Source organism: Sus scrofa, chromosome 2 (assembly GCF_054392235.1).
Source record: "Sus scrofa isolate SSC_HxYL_T2T_F1_AM1 chromosome 2, Sscrofa_HxYL_maternal_Yorkshire_Landrace_v2.0, whole genome shotgun sequence".
Taxonomy (NCBI): Eukaryota; Metazoa; Chordata; class Mammalia; order Artiodactyla; family Suidae; genus Sus; species Sus scrofa.
The window spans coordinates 28,943,899-28,966,517 of NC_139384.1; the positions used below are offsets into that span (position 1 = coordinate 28,943,899).

The 22,619-nt window shown below is 44.6% G+C and overlaps 1 protein-coding gene across 15 annotated transcripts in view; it reads right to left on the reverse strand.

Annotated features, from left to right (window-relative positions):
* Positions 1-1,853: 1,853 nt before the first annotated feature.
* CD44 (CD44 molecule) overlaps positions 1,854-22,619 on the reverse strand; it is a 95,745-nt gene continuing 74,979 nt past the window's right edge. For all 15 annotated transcript variants that reach the window (XM_003480710.5, XM_085011506.1, XM_085011508.1 and 12 more), the window contains 3 exons: positions 20,569-20,640; positions 18,375-18,453; positions 1,854-5,183 (listed from right to left, as the gene is read on the reverse strand). In XM_003480710.5, the coding sequence (XP_003480758.1) occupies positions 4,979-5,183; positions 18,375-18,453; positions 20,569-20,640 (356 nt within the window). In that variant the 3' untranslated portion in view covers positions 1,854-4,978. The remainder of the gene's footprint in view (positions 5,184-18,374; positions 18,454-20,568; positions 20,641-22,619) is intronic.

Here is a 22,619-nt window from a genome sequence, read left to right on the forward strand (position 1 = left end):
TTTTCTTGATTTATTTTCTTGGGTGACTTATTCTTTGTGGTCTCTGCTTTCTCTCTCTCTCTCTTTTTTTTTGTCTTTTTTTTTTTTTTTTTTTTTTTTTTTAGGGCCCCACCTGCAGCATACGGAGGTTCCCAGGGTAGGGGTCTAATCAGAGCTATTGCTGCCAGCCTACACCACAGCCACAGCAATGCCAGATCCATGTCACATCTGTGGACCTACACTACAGCTCACAGCAACACTGGATCCTTAACCCACTGAGCAAGGCCAGGGATCGAACCTGCAACCTCATGATTCCTAGTCAGATTCGTTTCCACTGTGCCATGACAGGAATTCCTCTCTCTTAAAAAAAAAAAAAAAAAAAAAAAAATTGGTTGCCCCATGGCATGTGGAATTTTCTGAGCCAGTGATCAAATCATGCCACAGCAGTGATAATGCTGGATCCTTAACTCACTGAGCCACCAGGGAACTCCTCTCTGTTTCCTCTTTTTGTAATTCCTATTCCTAGACTTTTCGTATATTTTCTCCTCTGTTTCCATTGCTTTGTCTTTGTTCTGTTCCCTGGGATTTTCCTTCAACTTTATTTACCGTACCTTCTGTTAAGTTTATTTTTTTAATTTGTGGCTTCATGTTTAAATTTTAAAGAGCTTCTTTTTTAGGTGTTTGCTGAATGTTCCTTTTTACCCTAGCATTGTGTTCCTTCATAGATAGACATTATCTCCTCTTTTCTTACTGAGATTATGAATGATCTTTTTTTTAATTTTTTTCAAGTTCTCAGTGAATTGTCTCCACTCAGCCTGTGTGAAAATGAGCCATAGAAATCTAAGAGTGCTTTGTGCCTGGTGGGGCATGAGATCTTCCTTGTAGCTTGCTTTGCTGGGCTATTTCCTTGGGGAACTATCCTGTTAGCATCTTTCAGCTTTGCTCTGATTATCAGATTCCCTAGAAAGACTGAGTCTGGCCTGGAGCACGTGTGCTCGACTGCCAGCCTTCCGGAAGCCAAGGTGGGGAAGAAGCCCAGGGGGACTTGATACCCCTGGTGTATGGCTTCACTTTTCAGCATGATACTTCTCATGTCAACTGTCTGTGTCTTGTCCCTCAGCCAGAAAGTCTTTCTTGCCCTCTTCAGAGAAGAATCTTTCAGTCTTTTGCTGGGGTTGGAGAAGAAGAGTCCTTTAGTTACTTAGGGTGGGGAAGATCTGGGCTTCTGTCTGCATCTTAAATAGACTTTAAACCCATGGTCCTAATTTCAGCCCTGCTTTCTCTACCCTATCTCGAAGTAGCTGGTGCTGCCAATTCCTGTGACTCTGGGGGTTCCGCTGCACAAATCTGGTTGCTTCTCAGCTTTTCCCACTGCTGCCTTAGGATTTCACTTTCCCACATTTGCACAGATACCAAGGAACCATCGCTTTCCCGCTTCAGATTTTTGTTATTGATAGGTCTTCCTCCATTCTCTTTGACCCCATTGGGTCATGCCTTTTTGCAACCTCTCTTTCTTGTCTTTTTAGAGGCTGGCATGAGGGAATGGAGGTGAGCATGTTCATGCTCCTCTCTTTAACTACAAGGCCAAGGGTAGTCCTTGGTCTTTAAAGAACGCACACTTCATGGTATCTCATTTAATTTGACCTGTGCGGATCACACACTCTCTATGGAAGATTAAGCTTTCTCCAAAAGAAGACTCTCAAGTGATAGAAATTCATGTCATTTTTCCTTTTAGAAAAAAATAAGATGTGTGTGAAATTTCAGCCACCTCATATACCTTTAGCCTCATGTGTCTAAATTACCCAGATGGCATCTCATCCCAGCTCTGGCACACCCCCCGGAACTTCCACCCCTTTAAATCAGAGACTCCTGAGTTCACTTCCTTTAGCCTTTTAATAGTAGCTTTTTCATATGTTCCAATATGTGCTTTCAACTTGGCAAGATACAAATCATGCCTTCCTCATTATTATGAGTCCATCGCAAGAAGTACAAAAATCAAAGGCAGGGTGTGCTCTGAAAAATCAAGCCATGGTTATCATACACGCATGAACAATGACCTATTCTTTGAAAATTCAACACAAGGGATTTACGAAAAGGTAGACCTGTGACACAAAGGTGAATGTTGTTTTTAATTCTTGAGTACACTTCACTCTTGTAAAGAAGTCAAGGATTCTTTTCCCTTACTCCTCTGCTGAATTGGATCGAATACGGGTTGCCTATGAAACTGATTCTAGGTGGCATGGTCTCAATGGAAAATTTTTTGAGAGATTCTGCTGAAGACATTTATTCTGCCCCACTAGAATCTGCAAAATGCAGATATGAAGGTGTCTTTGGCCCCGTGTTGTTTTCCACCCAGTGCTCATTTAAAAGAAGCCCTCAAGAGAGACAAAAGATTTACAGTTCTAGGAATAATTCTACCTTAAGCTCTTAGCTTTGCAAACCTCTCAACTTTGCACTCTTAAGCTTTGGAAAATAATAAAATGCTGGCCCCTTTCCTTTCCAAACAAGGCCCAGTTTAATGACTTAGCCCAGGCCACCTGGCAAGTCACTGGTAGGGGTGACATGTGGTCAAGCAGTGCTTCTGGAGTCATGCCATTGTTTCTCATGGCAGAGAGCAGATCCTATTCTGTGAGCACAGGTGATATTGCGGGCGTGTCGCATCCAACCAAAGACGGAGGCTCTAGACCAACCCTTTTCCCATCTTGAGAACACAGAGGTATATCCAAGCAAAGGAAAACAATAATAAAAGATCATATTTAATGATTCCAAAATAAAATAGAAGATAAGCTCCTCTTTCAGCCTATTTTGACAGGAATGTGTAGAAGAGGTGGAAAACCATCCATCCCTTTGCGACGTGTGTGACTGTCCAGGGTCCCAAGAGCATCTGGGGGACTGGTAGAGCCGGGCGTGGCCCTCCTGAACTTGACCCCGCAGTGGCTTTTTACATTTGCGTCAAAGAGCCCACCCGGGCCTGTCTGGGTCTGCAGGAGACCCAGAGAGCGCTTGGAAGCGAGAGGGCTTGGCCATGAGTGGCAGGAACAGGAGCGTGGCCTGATGTCTATTTTCTTTTCATTCAACTTGAAAATAAAAAAGAACATCCGCTGAATATGGAGCTGACCGAGAATGTTCACAGAGGAGAAGGGCCGTTTTCAAAGACCCTGACGGGGAAAGGGGAGGGCAGGTCGGGGAGAGCAGAGGCTGGGCAGGAGCAGAAAGCTGGCCTCTCTCTTTTAAATATTTCCTTCGAACTCAACTCCTGGTGTAAGCGCACCCCTGATTTCTATCGGCCCTTTCTCCTCTTCTCTTCCTCCTCCTCCTCCTCCTATTTGGGCTGAAGCCTATCAGTTGCCAGTGAAGCATATCAGTTTAGGCAACAGGTTACTTTTTATGGGGTCCTAAGAAAGCAGATCCCGTTCTATGGGGACCCTTATTTTACAGATTCCATTTCTTCTATTACAAGTAGCCTTTGGAAGTTCCAGGACCGATGGAACCTCCTGAACTTATAAATAAATAAAGGGCACAGAGGACTTGTGAAGCAAGAGATAAAACCATTCTTATTTAGCCATAAGCCTGCCGATGTGGTGATGAGATTCCAGTGGTGGGAAGCCCTGTAACCTTTTGAGGGATTTTCCAGGCATTTCCCTTAACCTTGAGTAGCAAGTGCATCCGGGACAGACCATTGGCTTGGTAAACTACAAATAAACTCAGCCATAAAAATCCTCCAACAGGATCTACACTGCTCCCTCCCCCGCTCCCCTAACCTGTGCCAATCGATTGGCCGCTGTCTATGCTCTTTTATTTCCACTGGCTTCTCCTTGCCTTGCAAAAGGTCAGAAAGCACTTCCATATTGTTTCTGGACATCACTCACAGGGTCAGCATCTAGGACATGGGACGGGACATCACAAATGGTCAGTCATGCACATGTCATGTGATTTTTCATCGCTTTCGGCAGGAGGGAATCGGTAGCTCTTAATCCTTAAAAGCAGCTGAAGCTCCTCCTCTCACAATCCCGGTTCTAGGACAGGACAGAACGTCTTCAAGAGTCTCAGAAAGAAAACAGTGCTGCCGCCTTGACCTTCTGCGAGATTTGGTTGAGGGAAGCTGGAATGGGGGCCCAGCAGATCTGAGATAAGACTTTCGAGGCAGACTTTCTCACGTCTTCCCGACGAGCTGTTGGGACCCAGACTTTGCTGGTGAAGAAACTGAGGGATCACAGCGCAAAGGGTTAAGGTGGGAGAAGTACAGCTGTTTATTAGGAAAACCCTTTTAGGTCTCTGACAAAGTAACAACAGAAATCATACTGATTAAAGGACCTCCAGGGTTTAATAGTTCAAAAACATAGATAAATACCTTGTTAGAGATAAATAGTTGCACCCTTTGGGTATTTCCCAGAAGCATCTGAAAATGTCCCAGGGGGTCTGTAGCAGGGGATGCAGGGCCAGTACACCCCCAGCCCCTACCCCACGGGAAAGACATGCCCAGGGATTGGGCTGCTGGAAGGGCAACATAGACCCGTTCAAATTTCCTCCCATAAAGTTAAAAAAAAAAAAAAAAAAATCCTCCCAAGAACCAATCCCTTTTAGCCCTGGGGAACATCCTTAGCAGGTGGCTGCTACCTGGAAGGTGGGGTGGAGGGAAAGTTAGGGATCGAGAAGATGGATTTGCGGAGGTTTTTAGAAGCCATCCATAGCCCACCCCAGGGGGTGAGAGGCTTCCAGGCAGGAACTGGAACAGTCAAATTTGTGCCGATTATAAAGGGGCCCTCGTTTCAGAAAGCAATGCAGTTTTTAGAAGTTGGATCTGACTTTAAAAAACAAAACACACAAAAAAAAAACCCAAAAAAGGAATAGAAAATTTTATGCTTAAAAAAAAAAAAAAAAAAAAAAAGATTCCCCAATGAAACAATCAGTAGCACACCGCATCTGTGAAATGTCCCAGCTCCCTGTAATTGCTGTGTCTCTGATGGCAGTTTTCGTTCTAAGGTCACGGAGCAGGTGGTTACACCCCAATCTTCATGTCCACATTCTGCAGGTTCCGTGTCTCGTCCGCCGTCATAAACTGGTCTGGGGTCTCTGTCGACTCCTTGTTCACCAAATGCACCATCTCCTGAGACTTGCTGGCTTCTCCATTGAGTCCGCTTGGCTTTCTCTCTTCCACAGGTCCATTGCCATTGTTAATCACCAGCTTTTTCTTCTGCCCACACCTAATTATTTAAAAAATCAAAGGCGAAACATCAGTGCAATGACCCAATTATCGTTGTCACTGTCACTGCCATATCACTGTGGTTCATGGCAGTCTGAGTATGTTTCATCATCCTGACTCTTAACAATTGGCACTTCTCAAGGCGAGGTCCCTGGATCAGCAGCAAAAGCATCACCTGTAAACTTATTAGAAATGCAAGTTCTTAGCCCCACCTCAGACAAACGGAATCAGAAAACTCAAGGAGTGGAGCCCTGGGTCTATAGTGTAGTGAGTGACTCCTCAGGCTGTTCTGATGTGCCCTTGAATTTGAGAGTCAGTGGTCACAACTCTGGGAAGCCAGTACTATTGTGATCCCCCCAACAGCTAAGGAAATCTTGGGGCTGAGAAACATCCATAACATGTTCCAGGTTATTCAACAAGTAATGAAAGAACTGGGATTCTAACCCTGGTGTGTCTGCCCCCCAAGTCTAGCTCTCCTTCCATCATACTGGTCTGGGGAAATGTTTGCCTCTTTTAAACTCTTTAGCAGTTTCCGCGGACTCCAACAAACCATCAGTGTGACACGACTGTACATCATTTTGATTTGTGTATTCAAGAAAGTCCCCTAACTTCCTCTCCCAGTCAACACTTTGTTGGCCTTGTCACAATTAATAGCTGCAGGTCCTGAGGAGAATGAAACCCCATTTTTCTAGACGTATAGGCCATATTGATTTTTTCCCTTAACATTGGTTGACTGCCCTATAACCCTGAATATAGGAGGTTTAACCACATAAGACAAGTTGTTCGCTACTACTTTAAGATTCCTCGGTAACATTACTTTAAGCTTCAAACACAGACGGTCTTCTATAGGAGTTCCCATCGTGGCTCAGTGGTTAACGAATCTGACTAGGAACTATGGGGTTGCGGGTTCGATCCCTGGCCTTGCTCAGTGGGTTAAGGATCTGGCGTTGCCGTGAGCTGTGGTGTAGGTCGCAGATGCAGCTTGGATCTGGCGTTGCTGTGGCTCTGGTGTAGGCCGGCGGCTACGTCTCCAATTAGACCCCTAGCCTGGGAACCTCCATATGCCTTGGGAGCAGCCCAAAAAATGGCAAAAAGACAAAAAAAGAAAAAAGGTCTTCTGTAGACCATGACCTTGAGTTTATTGCTGGGTCATAGCACTGCCTGACCCCACCCAGCCTGACACAATGCTTCCTCTTTCCTGTAACAGGATCACTGCCCCACATCGAGAGGTCAGATGCTGCTTAAACAAAAGCACAGTTGCAGACGCTCAAACCAAGAAGGGGGGTGGGGACAAGGAGAAATGGGCTAGCATTTATTGGACACCTCCTGAATGCCAGGCGTGTTACAAGGAATTTCATAATCTCGCAAAACCGCTATTACTCCATTGTACAGCAGTGGACACTGAGGCTCAGGGACATTTAGTAACTAACTTGAGGTCACACAGCTGGTAAGACAGACAGCATCCGTATTCATGGACTTTGGGTCATAAAAGCTCTGCCCCGCTCTATTCAGGCTGTTAACCATCTGGAGACTTGGAAAAGGTATGAAGTCGGAATTGTTCACTTTGCCGCTGGATGTTTGGAGTTGTAGAGACAAAGCTTCCATTATTCATGATCGTGGGCCATTCTCTCTAGGACTGCCAAGGCCATAAACTTTAATCACTTGTTTGGGGAAGTAGAAATTCTACCTCCTGAGTGAGAGGTCGAGCCTGTCTCCTCTGGCACAATGTCACAGGTGGCGGAAAGGATGCTCGACCGGCCTGTGCAGGTTGGTGGGACTGAGGCTATGCATGTAGTCCACAGAGACAAGAGCAGGCACGTGGAAGGTCTAGACTTCACTACTGTGTGACCTGAGGCAACTCACTTAACTGCTCTGAGCCCTACCTTTCTTATCTGTTACATCAGGCTGTTAAGAGTACTAGTCTCACAGCATTGTGAAAATCCCCTGAAACAGATCCTGGCATTGGATATATGAGTCCACAACTGTTTTATTTATTTATTTATGTGGACTTTTTGCCTTTTCTAGGGCCGTACCCGTGGCATATGGAGGTTCCCAGGCTAGGGGTCTAATTGGAGCTGTAGCTGCCAGCCTACACCACAGCCACAGCAACACGGGATCCGAGCCACATCTGCGACCTACACCACAGCTCATGGCAATGCTGGATCCTTAACCCACTGAGTGTTGCCAGGGATCACACCCGCGTTCTCATGGATGCTGGTTGGGTTCGCTAACTGCTGAGCCACGATGGGAACTCCCACAGCAGTTTTATTTGTTGCTCTTCTAAAAACATTGTGGGATGAGGAAACCAAAGCCTTGGATAAGCACTTAGAACAGTATCTGGAACACGGTAAATGTTCAAAAAGCACTCTCTGTAATCATTAACATAACCAGAGCCACATGAAACGGGTTTGGTTTGTTTCTTCTAACTACCTCTGCCCGCCTTGCTATATTTACCATGCACATGATGTAAAAAGCAAAAGATGGAACACTGCTTGTGTTTTTTTTTTTTTCCAAATTACCAGGGGTATCACAGGTGTTCTTTAGAGAAAAGGTGTCTTATTCAACTAATTCCCATGCACCGGCCTAATAACTGCTTGAGAAGTTTGATGAACTATTTCAGGAAAATGATTTATCATCATAAAAACTGTCCAGGCAGGAGGGGTGCAGTGGGGATTTGTGTTGTTACCCTAAATAAAGCTGATGTGGAACGTGGGAAACATTCGACCTGCAGGGCTTAGCAGTGGAGGGGCGGGGGGGGCTTGGGTTTGGTCCTGCCCTGTCTCTCTTTGGATTTCTGGGTCTCTGTTTTCTGTCTGAGTTTCTTCAGGAGGGTAGGGTGATGCTCATAAATAATTCAGCCCAGTATTTGGTGCTTCGGGCCTTTTACAAGTAGCTTTACAAAGCAAGTTCTCATTGTTTTATTCTTAGTTAGAGGAATTTTGAAAGGAAGATCAGAGATAAAGGGACTTCAGAGGTGATCCAGCCAACCTCTTTTCTGAGTCCAAGAAGTCAGGTACGACGTTCAAAACTACCCTGCTAGTTATGGGAGGACCTATGTAGTCTCTGCATCTTAGACGTTCTGACTCTAAAGGTCAGAGGTCTTTACTGAACTGCATCTTGCTCGTATCCCCTTTCCCCTTAAATCCCAGGCGTCAGCTGACGATGCAGGGGCCACAACCTGGAAGACACCCAACTGAAGCTTGGCTGGGCTGGGTGGGGTTTAAAACCCAGGTAACGTACCTTTAGGGCATGGAGGAATTGATCTAGAAAGACTTAGGGAGGTAACTCAACAGCTGATCCTAGGTCTCTTCGACCGGATGATCCTTAAAGATATTTCGAGATTTATTTGGCGTTATGTTAGAGCTGGCCATTCCATGCGGTGGCCCCCAGCCGTATATGGCTATTTAAATTTACACTTCTTAAAATGAAATAAAATAAAAAATCCACTTCTACCGACGATAATGGAAAAACATAAAAAATCATCTTAAGGAATAAATAAAAACTCCCTTCTCAAGTTGATCTAGCCACAGTATTAGCACTCAGTGGCCACAAGTGGTTAGTGGTTATGTGTTAGCACAGAGGCGGAACACTTCTGTCATCACAGAGAGTTCAACCAGACAGCTCTGCTGCACAGGGCAGAAGGAGGCTGGGTCCGTACAGATTACAGTGAGCTAGACTGCAACTTAAAAGAAGGGAGACTTTTTTTTTTTTTGCTTTTTAGGGCCGCACCCATGGCATATGGAGGTTCCCAGGGAAGGGGTCAAATCAGAGCTGCAGCTGCCGGCCTATACCACAGCCACAGCAACGCCAGACCTGAGCCGCATCCGCGACCTACACCACAGCTCACGGCAATGCCAGATTCTTAACCCACTGAGGGAGGCCAGGGATTGAGCCCACATCCTCAGGGATACTAGTCAGGTTCTTAACCTGCTGAGCCACAAGGGAACTCCTAGGAAGACATTTCTAAATCATGGTGCTTTGCAGAGGGGACATACCAAGCAGAGAGCAGATGACTGCCCTCTAGGCTGTACGGAAAAGACAGTTATTCCCATGAAAGTGAAAGCCAGCAAAGGCCTTTTCTGCACAATCAACATAGAAGACTTTCTTACTCATTCCTGTTTCGTGAAGCCTTCTCTGGCCAGGTCCTCACCTTTTTTCTTGTCTTCAGACAAATCAGATAAATTACTTAAGGGAAAGGCATCTAACATTCTCTTGGGCCTCGTCCAATAGTTATCAGCCCAACTGACTCCTAGAACAATCGTTGGTTCTTCAGGAGAATGCATAAAGTGATAACTCCACAGGAAAACTGCAATTCAAGGACTCTGGTTATAGGAAGAACAGCAAGGAAAGCTGATGTGGGTTATGACAAGGTGGGGAGAGGCTAAAGAAATGATAGGGGAGTTCTCGTCGTGGCGCAGTGGAAACGAATCTGACTGGGAACCATGAGATTTCGGGTTTGATCCCTGGCCTCGCTCGGTGGGTTAAGGATCCGACATTGCCATAAGCTGTCGTATAGGTCGCAGATGTGGCTCGGATCTGGCATTGCTGTGGCTGTGGTGTAGGCTGGCAGCTGTAGCTCCAATTGGGCCCCTAGCCTGGGAACCTCCATATGCTGCTGATGTGGCTCTAAAAAGGATTAAAAAAAAAAAAAAAAAAAGATAGGATCCCTAAATCAGCATCTTTCCCCCCTCTTCCCCGAGGCATGTGGAAAGAGCAGCTACCCAAGTCATATCCGTGACAACCTGGTGCAACCCTAGGGAACTCCTAAATCCGCATCTTTAAATGGGATTCACAGATCTCGTCCTCTGGGAAGCCCACATTTAACCTCTTGAATCTCAATTTCAGCCATGAAAGCTTTTCCACTTCTATCTTTTAACTATAATTCATGTAACAGGGCCTGGCCCAGAGTATGTTCTCAATACACATTAGCCGACTCAAAATGCAGCCGGCCAGTACTGCCATGAAACCTCAAGATTTGTGCAGAGAAAGGAAGGTACCCTTTTCCTTCTTCTGCAGGGCTGCCAGCAGGAGCTGCCACGCAAAAGACGTTTGTTGAATAAGTGAACGCCTGTCGTAGGCCTCTTATCTTCAACCAAACCTTCTCTGAGGAAGCTTGGGTTCTGTATCCCTGTATAACGCAACGCTCAAAGCAGAAAGGCCCCAGCCTTTTAGGAGGTTTAGAAACAGGCTGGTGGCTTTAGAAGCAGTGCGCATCGAGGGGCTGGTGCAGCTGTTAACCACCCTTTAGTGACGTGGCAAGTCTGTTTTCCATTATCACATCAGGACATAGTGATTTATGGCATCCAAGCGGCTACTTTCCCGGGAGATGTTTTTCCATGGACCCAGCGTGTCCCTGTTTGCCTGTTGCTAGGGTGACCGCGGGTCTTGGGGTGGCGGGGGGGAAGTGAGGAGGCTCATTGCAGACATGCTGCAGGCATGCTGAGGCTGAGAGCCGACGTGTGAGCACACCAGCCACACTGCGGGGACTCCAGCTGCTCTCGGGACAGCTGAGATGCTTCTCCGAGGTCTCCCCCGCGTTGAGAGCATCTGAGGCCAACATTTCTATGGCGACATGCGCAAAACTTACAGACTGTATATGTGAGCAGAAGTGGTGCATGCTATCTATGGCTTGGGACAGAAGGACTGATTGCCAAAGGGAAATTCATATTTAATTGCCTGAAAGTAATCTAAGAGAACACACAGAGGCCGAGAGAAGGTATAAAGACACGCTTTGTAAGGGCTCCCCCCAGGTCACATTATTTAAATTCAACTAAAAAATATATATATCTCTTTCCCTTTAGTCTTGGGAGACTTCTAGGAGGTCCTTCAGATCTCTGTGACTAGCGTTTGTTGCTTAAACAACTGGCTATCATGATTAATTTTTTAAAAACCATGTCCCCAAAGGTACAGATAACAACAAAGGCTCTTTGACTTTAAAAGCACTCTCGTTGTAAAACGGCATTATTTGATTTCCTCTGATAAGTAGACATGCTGCACGGGCTGCACAGGGCAATGGGATTAGAAGTTTCTTTTTTTTTTTTTTTTTTTTTTGTCTTTTCTAGGGCCGCTCCAGCGGGCATATGGAGGTTCCCAGGCTAGGGGTCGAATCGGAGCTGTAGCCACCAGCCTACACCAGAGCCACAGCAACGCAGGATCCGAGCCACGTCTGCAACCTATGCTACAGCTCACGGCAACGCCAGATCCTTAACCCACTGAGCAAGGGCAGGGACCGAACCCGCAACCCCATGGTTCCTAGTCGGATTCGTTAACCACTGCGCCACGACGGGTACTCCAGAAGTTTCTTGCTTTCCAAAACCAACAACAAAAATTTCCTCCAGGTCTTTACCAGAAAGGGGGGGGGGGTGCATTCTCTAGCCTGGTGGATGATCTAGTGATTGAATAAAGGTGGCCCCACTTGGAAATACAATTATTATTATTTTTTTTGTCTTTTTAGGGCCGCACTCTCGGCATAGGGAACTTCCCAGGCTAGGGGTCGAATTGGAGCTACAGCTGCCGGCCTACACCACAGCCACAGCAACGTGGGATCTGAGGTGCATCTGCGACCTACAGCACAGCTCACGGCAACGCCAGATCCTTAACCTACTGAGCGAGGCCAGGGATCAAACCTGCATCCTCATGGGTGCTAGTCGGGTTCGTTAACCACTGAGCCACGACGGGAACTCCCTGGAAATAAAATTCTTTGGCTTTATAAGAAGAAACCTCTAAGGGGCATTTACATAATATTTGACATCCCTTTGCATTTGCTCAGAGAAAAATTACACATCTTTAGAGGCTCTTGAACAGGACATTTAGACCTGCATGCCTGGAGGACCCTTGTGAAAACCCATTTCCTCTGATGCTAGAATGACTGTTCTCCTTCCTGTCACTTTAGGTAGCATTATTTTTGGAGCCTGGTCACAGCTCAATCCAGTATATGCATCGTGTAAATTCCAAAACAACAGGGCTTGGTTGAGGGAGGGAGAGAGGGGACCTTTGATGAGATGAAAAGAGCCCACATGCCAGTTCTGGGGAGCTGACTGGTTGTATTCTGACTTTCCCAAGTAAGGAGGCTGTAGACCTCACTCTCAGGGAACTCTTCCTCGGCCAGAACCTGCAGCCTTTCAATCCCAGCTTCCAGAGGGTGGAAAATGGTGTCATTACCAAAAACTGATTCATAAGAACACAAACCCAATTCCTGCTTTCCATAAGGTTCTAGAAGTGTGCAGGAGGCCTCAGACAGGCTAAAGGGCCAACCCCTGGATCTCTATGCCATGTTTTTGTGCACTGTGAATATCCTTAATATCTGTCCAATGAATCCATGAATGCGTCTGTTCTTTTACATCTTCCAGGTGAGCTGATTCACAACTTTCATCAGATAGAGTCTTGAGGGGCTTAAACCTCCCCCAATGAAGAACCACAAAAGAGTTCCTGTTGTGGCTCAGTGGCTAACGAATCTGACTAGGAACCATGAGGTTGCAGGTTCGCTCCCTGGCCTTGCTCAGTGGGTTGAGGATCCGGCATTGCTGTGAGCTGTGGTGTAGGCCAGTGGCACAGCTTCGATCTCACGTTGCTGTGGCTGTGGTGTAGGCCAGTGGCTACAGCTCTGGTTCAGTCCCTAGCCTGGGATCCTCCATATGCCACGGGTGTGGCCCTAGAAAAGGCAAAAAGACAAAAAAAGAAAAAAAAAAAAGACCTTCTTCCCCAGCCCCTAGCCAAGGCAGTGCCGGAAGCAGAGTGCAGCTGCCTCGTGCCAACTGCATGTGTCTTCTTTTCCTCTGCATCTGCGCCAGGCGTGCTGTCCATCGCCCAGCTGCTGGGCCCCAGTGTGCCTGGCCATGCACACCCCCACATGGTGGAATAGAAGGACTAGAGCTCAACTTCTCTCCTTAAAACAACAAAATTCATAACTAAAGGCTGAGCAATCTTCACCCAAATGGACCGGAAACCTTAACAAAGATATCCTACTCCAGAAGAAAAAGAGGAGGCCACATCTAGAGGTAGGAGGGGTGACTTCACGATATAAACAACCCCATACCTCCCAGGAGGGAAGCCCCACAGACTGGAAACTAACTGGTTCACAGAGACTCACCTACAGGAGTGAGCGTTCTGAGCCACACGTCAAACTCTCATGTGTGGGGATCTGGCACTGGGAGAAAGAGCCCCTGGAGCATCTGGCACTAAAGGCCAGTGGGGCTTGTGCACAGGTGCTCCAAGGGACTGGAGGAAATGGAGACCTCATTCTTAAAAGGTGCACACAGACGTTCACCTGCACTGGGTCCCAGGGCAAAGCAAAGTCTCCATGGGAATCTGGGTCAAACCTGATTGCAGTTCTTGGAGGACATCCTGGGAAAACAGGGGTGAATGTGGCTTGTTGCCAGGGAAGGACAATGAAAGCAAAGCTCTCAGGAATATTCAGCAGCCTGCCTTTCTCTGGAGGTGGCCATTTTGGGACAATCTGGCCCCACCCATCAGCGCTGAGAAGCCCCAGGGCAAACAACAACCCAGGTGGGATCACAGCCCCGCCCCTCAGTAAACAGGCTGCCTAAAGACCTCTCAGGCACACAACCCGCCTCTAATCCCATCCAGAGACTAAGCCCCACCCAGAAGAAGAAGAGGCGGCCACATCAACAGGTAGGATATAAACAACCCCATACCTCCCAGCTGCCGGTCCCCAGCCCCTCCCATCAGGAAGCCTACAGCAAGCCCCCATACTGACTTCAGCCACAAGGGGGGCAGTCACCAGAAGTAAGACAGGCTTACAACTCTATTAGCTGTAAAAAGGTCACCACACCAAAAACCTATAAAAATGAAAAGACAGAGAACTATAACTCAGATGAGGGAGAAAGAAAAAACCCCAGAAAATCAGCTAAGTGATGAGATTCTCAGCCTTCAAGAAAGAGACTTTAAACTGTTGATGCTGAAAATGATGCAAGACATTGGAAATAAACTGGAGGCAAAGGTGGATAACTTCCAGGAAACACTGAGCAAAGAGATACAAGATATAAAACTTAAACAAGAAGAGATGCAAAATACAATAACTGAAATAAAAAATTCACTAGAAGCAGCTAACAGCAGAATACAGGAGGCAGAAGAATGAATCAGCGAGGTGGAGGACAGATTAGTGGAAATTACAGATGTGGAACAGAAAAGAGAAAAAAGATTGAAAATGAAGAAAACAAAAGAGAACTCTGGGACAATGTTAAACACACCAACATCCATATTATAGGGGTGTCAGAATGAGAAGAGAGAGAGAAGGGGACAGAAAAAGTATTCAAAGAGATAATAGCTGCAAACTTCCCTAACATGGGAAAGGAACCACTTGCTCAAATTCATATAAAATAAACCCAAGGAAGAACACCCTAAGACACATATTAATCAAACTGACCTTTTAAAATTAAAGACAAAGAGAAAATATTGAAAGCAGCCAGGGAAAAGAAAAAAATAACATACAAGGGAACCCTGATAAGGTTATCAGCAGATTTTTCAGCAGTAACTCTGCAGGCCAGAAGGAAGTGGCATGATATACTTAACGTGATGAAAAGAAAAAATCTCCAACCAAAATTACTTTACCCAGCAAGGCTCTCATTCAGATTTGAAGGAGAAATCAAAAGCTTCACAAATAAGCAAAAGTGACGAGAATGCAGCAACACTAAACCAGCCTTACAACAAATACTAAAGGAACTTCTCTAGGCCGAAAAGAAAAGGCTGCAACAGGAAAACAAATATACCACAAATGACATGGCTCACCAGTAAAGGTATATATAAAGTAAAGATACGAAATCATCCATGCACAATTATGCCACCAAAATCAGAAATCATGAGAAGAGGTGGGTACAAATGCAGGACACTGGAGATGCACTTGCAATTAAGAGACCAATAACTTAAAACCACCTCATATAGATACACAGACTCAGATCAAAACTTCAGAATAACTGCAAACCAAAAATCTACAATTGATACACAAACAAATAAGAGAAGTCAACTCAAGTACAGCACTAAAGATAGTCATCAAACCACAAGAGGAGAAAACAAGAGAAGGGAAGAAAAAAGAGCAACAAAAACAAATCCAAAGCAATTCATAAAATGGCAATAAGAACATACATATCAATAATTACCTTAAATGTTAATGGACTAAATGCCCCAACCAAAAGATGTAGACTGGCTGAATGGATACAAAAACAAGATCCATATATATGCTGTCTTCAAGAGACCCACCTCACTTCTAGGGACACATACAAATTGAAAATGAGAGGATGGAAGAAAATATGCCAGGCAAACGGGAATCAAAAGAAAGCTGGAGTGGCAATACTCATATCAGACAAAATAGACTTTAAAATGAAGAATATTTTAAGGGACAAGGAAGGTCACTACATCATGATCAAAGGATCAATCCAAGAAGAAGATATAACAATTTTAAATATCTACACACCCAACATAGGTTCACCACAATATATAAAGCAACTGCTAACAACCTTAAAAGGACAAATCAACAATAACGCAATCATAGTGGGGGACTTGAACACCCCACTTACAGCAATGGACAGATCATCCAGACAGAAAATCAATAAGGAAACACAGGCCCTGAATGAAGCATTAGACCAGATGGACTTAATAGATATTTATAGGACACTCTATCCAAAAGCAACAGAATATACATTCTTCTCAAGTGCACATGGAACATTTTCTAAGATTGATCACATCCTGGGCTACAAATCCAACCTCGGTAACTTTAAGAAAATTGAAATCATATCAAGCATCTTTTCTGACCACAATGCTATACGACTGGAAATCAAGAAGAAAAAAACTGCAAAAAACACAAACACGTGGAGACTCAACAACATGCTACTAAACAACCAATGGATCACTGAAGAAATCAAAGAGGAAATTAAAAAATACCTAGCAGCAAATGACAATGAAGATATGACACTCCAAAACCTATGGGATGTAGCAAAAGCCGTTCTAAGAGGAAAGTTTATAGCAATACAAGCCCACCTTGGGAAACAAGAAAAAGCCCAAATAAACAAGCTAACTTTACATCTAAAGCAGCTCGAGAGAGAACAGACAAGACCTAAAGCTAGTAGAAGGAAAGAAATCATAAAGATCAGACCAGAAATCAATGAAATAGAAACAAAGAAAACCATAGAAAAGATCAATGAAACGAAAAGCTGGTTCTTTGAAAAGATCAACAAAACTGATAAACCCTTAGCCAGACTTATCAAGCAAAAAAGAGAGGACTCAAATCAATAAAATTAGAAATGGAAAAGGAGAAGCAACAATGGACATCACAGAAATACAAAGGATCATAAGAGATTACTATATACAACTATATGCCAATAAAATGGAAAACCTAGAAGAAATGGACAAATTCTTAGAAAAGTACAATCTTCCAAGACTAAACCAGGATGAAATGGAAAAGATGAATGGACCAATCAAAAGAACTGAAATTGAAACTGTGATTAAAAAACTTCCAACAAACAAAAGTCCAGGACCAGATGGCTTCACAGGCGAATTCTATCAAACATTTAGAGATGAGCTAACACCTCTCCTTCTGAAACTATTTCAAAAAGTTGCAGAGGAAGGGATACTCCCAAACTCATTCTATGAGGCCACCATCACCCTGATACCAAAACCAGACAAAGATACCACAAAAAAAGAAAATTACAGGCCAATTTCACTGATGAACATCAATGCAAAAATCCTCAACAAAATACTAGCAAACCGCATCCAATAATACATTGAAAGGATTGTACATCATGATCGAGTGGGATTTATCCCAGGGATGCAAGGGTTCTTCAATATCCGCAAATCCATCAGTGTGCTACACCACATTAACAAACTGAAGAATAAAAACCATATGCTCCGATGTTCATTGCAGCACTCTTTTCAATAGCCAAGACATGGAAACAACCTAAATGTCCATCGACAGAGGAGTGGATCAAGAAGATGTGGTACATATACACAATGGAATATTACTCAGCCATTAAAATGAACGAAATACTAGCATTTTTAGCAACATGGATGGACCTAGAAATTATCATGCTAAGTGAAGTCAGCCATACAATGAGACACCAACATCCAATGCTTTCACTGACATGTGGAATCTGAAAAAAGGACAGACGGAACTTCTTTGCAGAACAGATGCTGACTCACAGACACTGAAAAACTTAACGGTCTCCAGAGGAGACAGTTTGGGGGGTGGGGGGATGTGCTTGGGCTGTGGGGTGGAAATCCTGTGAAATCAGATTGTTAGGATCATCATACAACTACAGATGTGATAAATTCATTTGAGTAATAAAACAAAACAAAACAAAAACCAACCCCACAAAAGAGTCAACCACTATTGAAAAGCAGAGGTGCAAACAATCACAGTCTCCTTTCTCTGGAGGAAGCTGTACTGTCCCCACGAATCTCTGGGATCTTATCAAAACATACACTCTGATACAGGAGGTCTGGGTTAGGGCCTGAGATTCTGCATTTCTCAAAAGATTCTCAGGGTACCAAGGCTGCTGGTTCCAGGAGCTCCACTCTGTGTAACAAGGAAAAATCACCTAAGGTTTGTTTTGTTTTGTGATTTTTTTTTTTGGTTGTACCCACAGCATGCAGAAGTTCCTGGGTCAGGGATGGAACCCATTACACAGCTGCAACCCAAGCCACAGCAGTGACAAAGCCACCAGGGAACTCGAGATTTTTTTTTTTTTTGTCTTTTTGCCTTTTCTAGGGCCGCTCCCTCGGCATATGGAGGTTCCCAGACTAGGGGTCTAGTTGGAGCTATAGTCACCGGCCTGCACCAGAGCCACAGTCAACTCAGGATCCAAGCCACGTCTGGGACCTACACCACAGATCACAGCACTGCCGGATCCTTAACCCACTGAGCAAGGCCAGGGATCGAACCCACAGCCTCATGGTTCCTAGTTGGATTTGTTAACCACTGTGCCATGACAGGAACTCCAAGATTTTTTTTTTAATTGAAGAATAATTGACTTAGAATATTCTATGAGTCTCAGGTGTACAACACAGTACTTCAATATATTTTAGATTTTACTCTATATAAAATAAATATGAAATACTGGCTATATTGCCTGTGTTGTACGCCATATCCCAGTAGCTTATCTACTTTATAGGTAGTAGTTATACAGCCTAAGTTTCGGTAATGCCCTTTCAAAGCTGAAGGCTCTGAGGAGCATCCCCTTACCTCCTCCGACTGTTGACGGCAATGCAAACTGCAAGAATCAAGGCCAGGGCCAGAAGGGACGCCAGGATGATCAGCCATTCTGGTGTGAGAGAAGCAAAAAGCATGAGTGAGCTTGGGAAATGTGCTTTGTGACGACAAAGACACATTTTAGAGATTGACCTGGTATAAGCAAGAATTATAGTCCGCTGTACGCGTAGGTCCAACCAAAGGCCCAGCCAATAGCCAGATAATATGGGAAGAATACTTTTGCTATTTGTCTGACGGCCCTCTTGTTTTCACCCCTTATCATCAATGGAGATTTCCAAGTCCCTCCAGGAGAAATACATTTCCAGAAAAGCATAGAATGACCTGCGGAAACTTGTAAATGCCTTTGGTGCAATATTAGTAAATAGATTAAAAGAACATCCCTTAAAAGGAAGACTCCTTTCCTACATGAAATCATGCTACATTTTATTAAGGAGCAAAAGTGGAGGCCACATACTAGTGGGAAAAGGGCATATCTTCTCTGTGTGTGTGTGTGTGTGTGTGTGTGTGTGGTGGGAGCAGGTATTTGGTAAAACTTGTCAAAAGCTTTCAAAACGTGTGCGCTTTTGATCCAGGAGCTACATTTCTAAGACTTTATAGGACCTGAGAATTAGCTATAAAGATGTTTATTCCTGTGCTATTTACAATAGTGAAAGCTGGAAACATCCTAATGTCCAACAGTAAGGGATTGGTTAAGTGAATTAGGATACATCTACTGTCTTATGTACTAAGATACAGGGAAAGAATATTTAATAACCTTGGAAGGCTATGGGGGGGGTAACCAGTTGGGAATGTAGTTTACTAATAAACAGTGTGTCTAATTACATGTTTGAATAGAAATTACATTGACAAATGACAGCAAGGCCATACACGAAAATGGTAACCATGGTATTTCTGGATGGTGAGGTAGATAATAGGGGATCTGTATTTTTACCCTTTTGTTTAGCTGTGTTTTTTAAAAACATCTCCAATAAGTAATGCTATTGCTTGTAGACCATTAAAGTGTTACAGACATGTTTTAAAACCAAGCTGTATTGGGACTGAAATACGACTTGACCATTTGAATAAATTCAGTTGCACAGTGAGTTGTATATCCGTGCCATGAACTAAAGCTTAAGGAACAAGGAAGATGGGAAGTCATTCATCAGCTACTCTTCTTTGGGAATCTTGATTCTCCTGACTTCCTGTTTAGCACCTCCTCTGCCTGAGCTCTCTTTGGTTAGGTGAATTTGAGGAGGCAAGTAGAATCCAGATGGGGGAGGCTGGTAGGAAGGTACCATTTCTGGTCTTTCCCCAGGTTTCCAGCCCTGAGATGTTCCACCATAGCTGGGAAAAATCCCGCTGCCTAATTATGGCAAAGTGCATCCCACCAACCCCAGCTGCTCAGCCTGCTGCTCTTTTTCTCATGTCCTGCTCAGACAAGCCGAGGCGAGGGGACAAAGCCACGTCACCCTCTCCCCTCTCCCCCAGGAAAGTTCTGAAGAGGAGTGATTTAAAGGAATAACTTAAAACCCTAAGAAAAAAAAAAGCCTTCCTTTTTCGTAATTTCTCTTGACGAATGCTCAGTTTTGAGCCTAAGTCAAATAAAGCGTTTGCCTCGAATGCCTTAAATTTCGATGCTCAAGGGAACCAAGGGGCCCAGCCCTCTCGCTGCATGTGGAACACACTCAGGCTTTCTTCTGTCTGGATTGGTCAAGACTGTCCCTGAGAAAAGGTAGTTTTGGAGCCAAAGGAATAATTTCACTCCATCCAACACACACAGCCCCTGTATCTCCTGTCTGTATTATGAAAGTTACACGCTTCACCCCCAAACCCACGATTGAAGAAGGGAAGTGGACTGGGACAGGGAGGACCTGGGCATGGCACAGAGTCCCCAGGGTGATCACTCATTTGGGAAGGAAGCTTTAAAAACTAACATGGAGCTTCTTTGGAACAGACCAGGGCCAAGTCTGAATATGAGCTCAGCCAATCTATAGGATGGAGGAAAAAAAAAAAAGAATGTTCCCTCCTTTCCCATCAAGGGGCTGTCCTGTTCCCCTTCACCCTTTAGCTTGCACAGAAGGGCCATCAGGTTCAAGGTGAGACATTTAGGAGCGTGTGCTTCCTTTCCGGGACCTCCGAGAGAGACCTCCTCTTAGCATTAATTTTTTTGTCACAGCTCAAAACTCACCTGGAATTTGAGATTTCCGTATAGGACCAGAGGTTGTGTTTGCCTCACCTTCTTGACTCCCACTTGAGTGGCCTAGAGAAAAAACAACATCCTTCAACCAGAACTTGGAACACACAAGCACGAGTTCCTTACAGAGCAGCACACAGGGCCAACCGCTGTGGGGCTGCATTACCGCAAAGCTATTTATAGATTCGAGCCACAGACATTCATAATACGTCGCATGAAAAATATCTCCCCAGAGGAGTTTGGTTTGATTAAGGCTAAGGTCTGGACATGTTATTTTTCAACAAGAGCACGAGGATTCACTCCAAGGGTACAGCACAGGAAATCCGACTTCTGTCTCTTATCAGCAACCGCTGCTGGGTCAAGTCATCCCTCTCCAGGTCTATTTTGTCACTTATAAAATAGGGGAATAAAGGAATCCGCTTCATCACCATTTTTCAGAGGCCTGAAGAGGCGAATAAGCGTGATAACTGTGTGCAGTTACTGTAATAGGGAAGAATCTGTATATTTGATTACAAATTCATCAGTGAAGGGATGTTGCTGTATAAGCTTAAATTATACATAATATTATCTGTGTAATATATAAATTATACAAGTAAAGGGAACCCTACCTCTCAGGTAATGAGCTGGAAGCTAAAATACCTTTGTTTAGCTCACAGGAAACATCCTGACCAGGCACACTTGCAGAAAGGAAGAAATGAACAAACACATCCCCTCTGGAGGCTGACCGGAACCAGGAAATATTTAACTTTACTCCCTCCCCTTTTAGTATAAAAGAAGCCTGGATTCTAACTCAGGCAAGAAGGATTTTGGGGATACGAGTCTACCATCTCTTGGCCTGATGACTTTCTGAATAAAGTTGCTTTTCTTTGCTGTAACAACTTGTCTCTTGATTTACTGGCCTGTCGTTTGGTGAGCAGTACCATCTTGGACTTGGCAATGCTACTGTTTTCTATTTTTAATTTAGGACCTTGCCACTCAAAGCATGGGCCCAGGACCAGCAATAGCCCATGGAAGCTTGCTGAGAATACAGAGTCTCGGGCCACCCCCAAACCACAGAATCCTCATTTTAACGAGATGCCTAGGGCTTTCAAATGCTCCAGATGGCCTGAAGCAAATCTAAAAACCACATCCAGTATCTTCAATGGACATAACCATAAATATTAAAAAAAATAAGGATTCTGGGAGTTCCTGTCGTGGTGCAGTGGTTAACGAATCTGACTAGGAACCATGAGGTTGCAGGTTCGATCCCTGCCCTTGCTCAGCGGTTAACGATCTGGCGTTGCCGTGAGCTGTGGTGCAGGTCGCAGATTCGGCTTGGATCCTGCATTGCTGTGGCTCTGGCGTAGGCCGGCAGCTACAGCTCCGATTCGACCCCTGGCCTGGGAACCTCCATATGCCGTGGGAGCGGCCCAAGAAATGGCAAAAAAGACAAATAAATAAATAAATAAATAAGTAAGTAAAAAAGAACACATTTAAAAAAAATAATAATAATAAGGATTCTGGGTGTGGTGGGGAGGGCAATGGCCCTTTCTGTCGGTGCAAAATCACCCTAATGAGAGTGTCTACTGATGCAGCCCCAGAATTTTTAGAGGACAGCATTTTCTACTGCTACACAACCAAATAAGGAGACAAAGAATCTCAAACTGGACGGGAGCAGGAAGTATCACAAGATAAAGAATCTACGAGTCAGAACAGGAGGTTCATCAAAGTGAGGGAGGAGTCATGTTTTATGTATTGTTAATTTTTAAAAAATTTACTGGCCACACCCACAGCATGTAAAAGTTCCCAGGCCAGGGATCCAACCTATGCCACAGCAGTGACCCAAGCCATAGCAGTGACAACACCGGATCCTTAACCCGCTGTGGCACAAGAGAATTTCATTTTGGGGGGGTGGGGGGGGAAGGGGCAATCATGTTTTAAAAGAAATGTCTAAGCTCTCTTGTGAAGATACTCACCCAAATGAAAGTTTGGGGTATATGTGTGTGCGCGCTTGCGTGTGTGTTGTGCTTCCTCCAGTGCCTCCAAACAGAATGTGAAAAATTCCC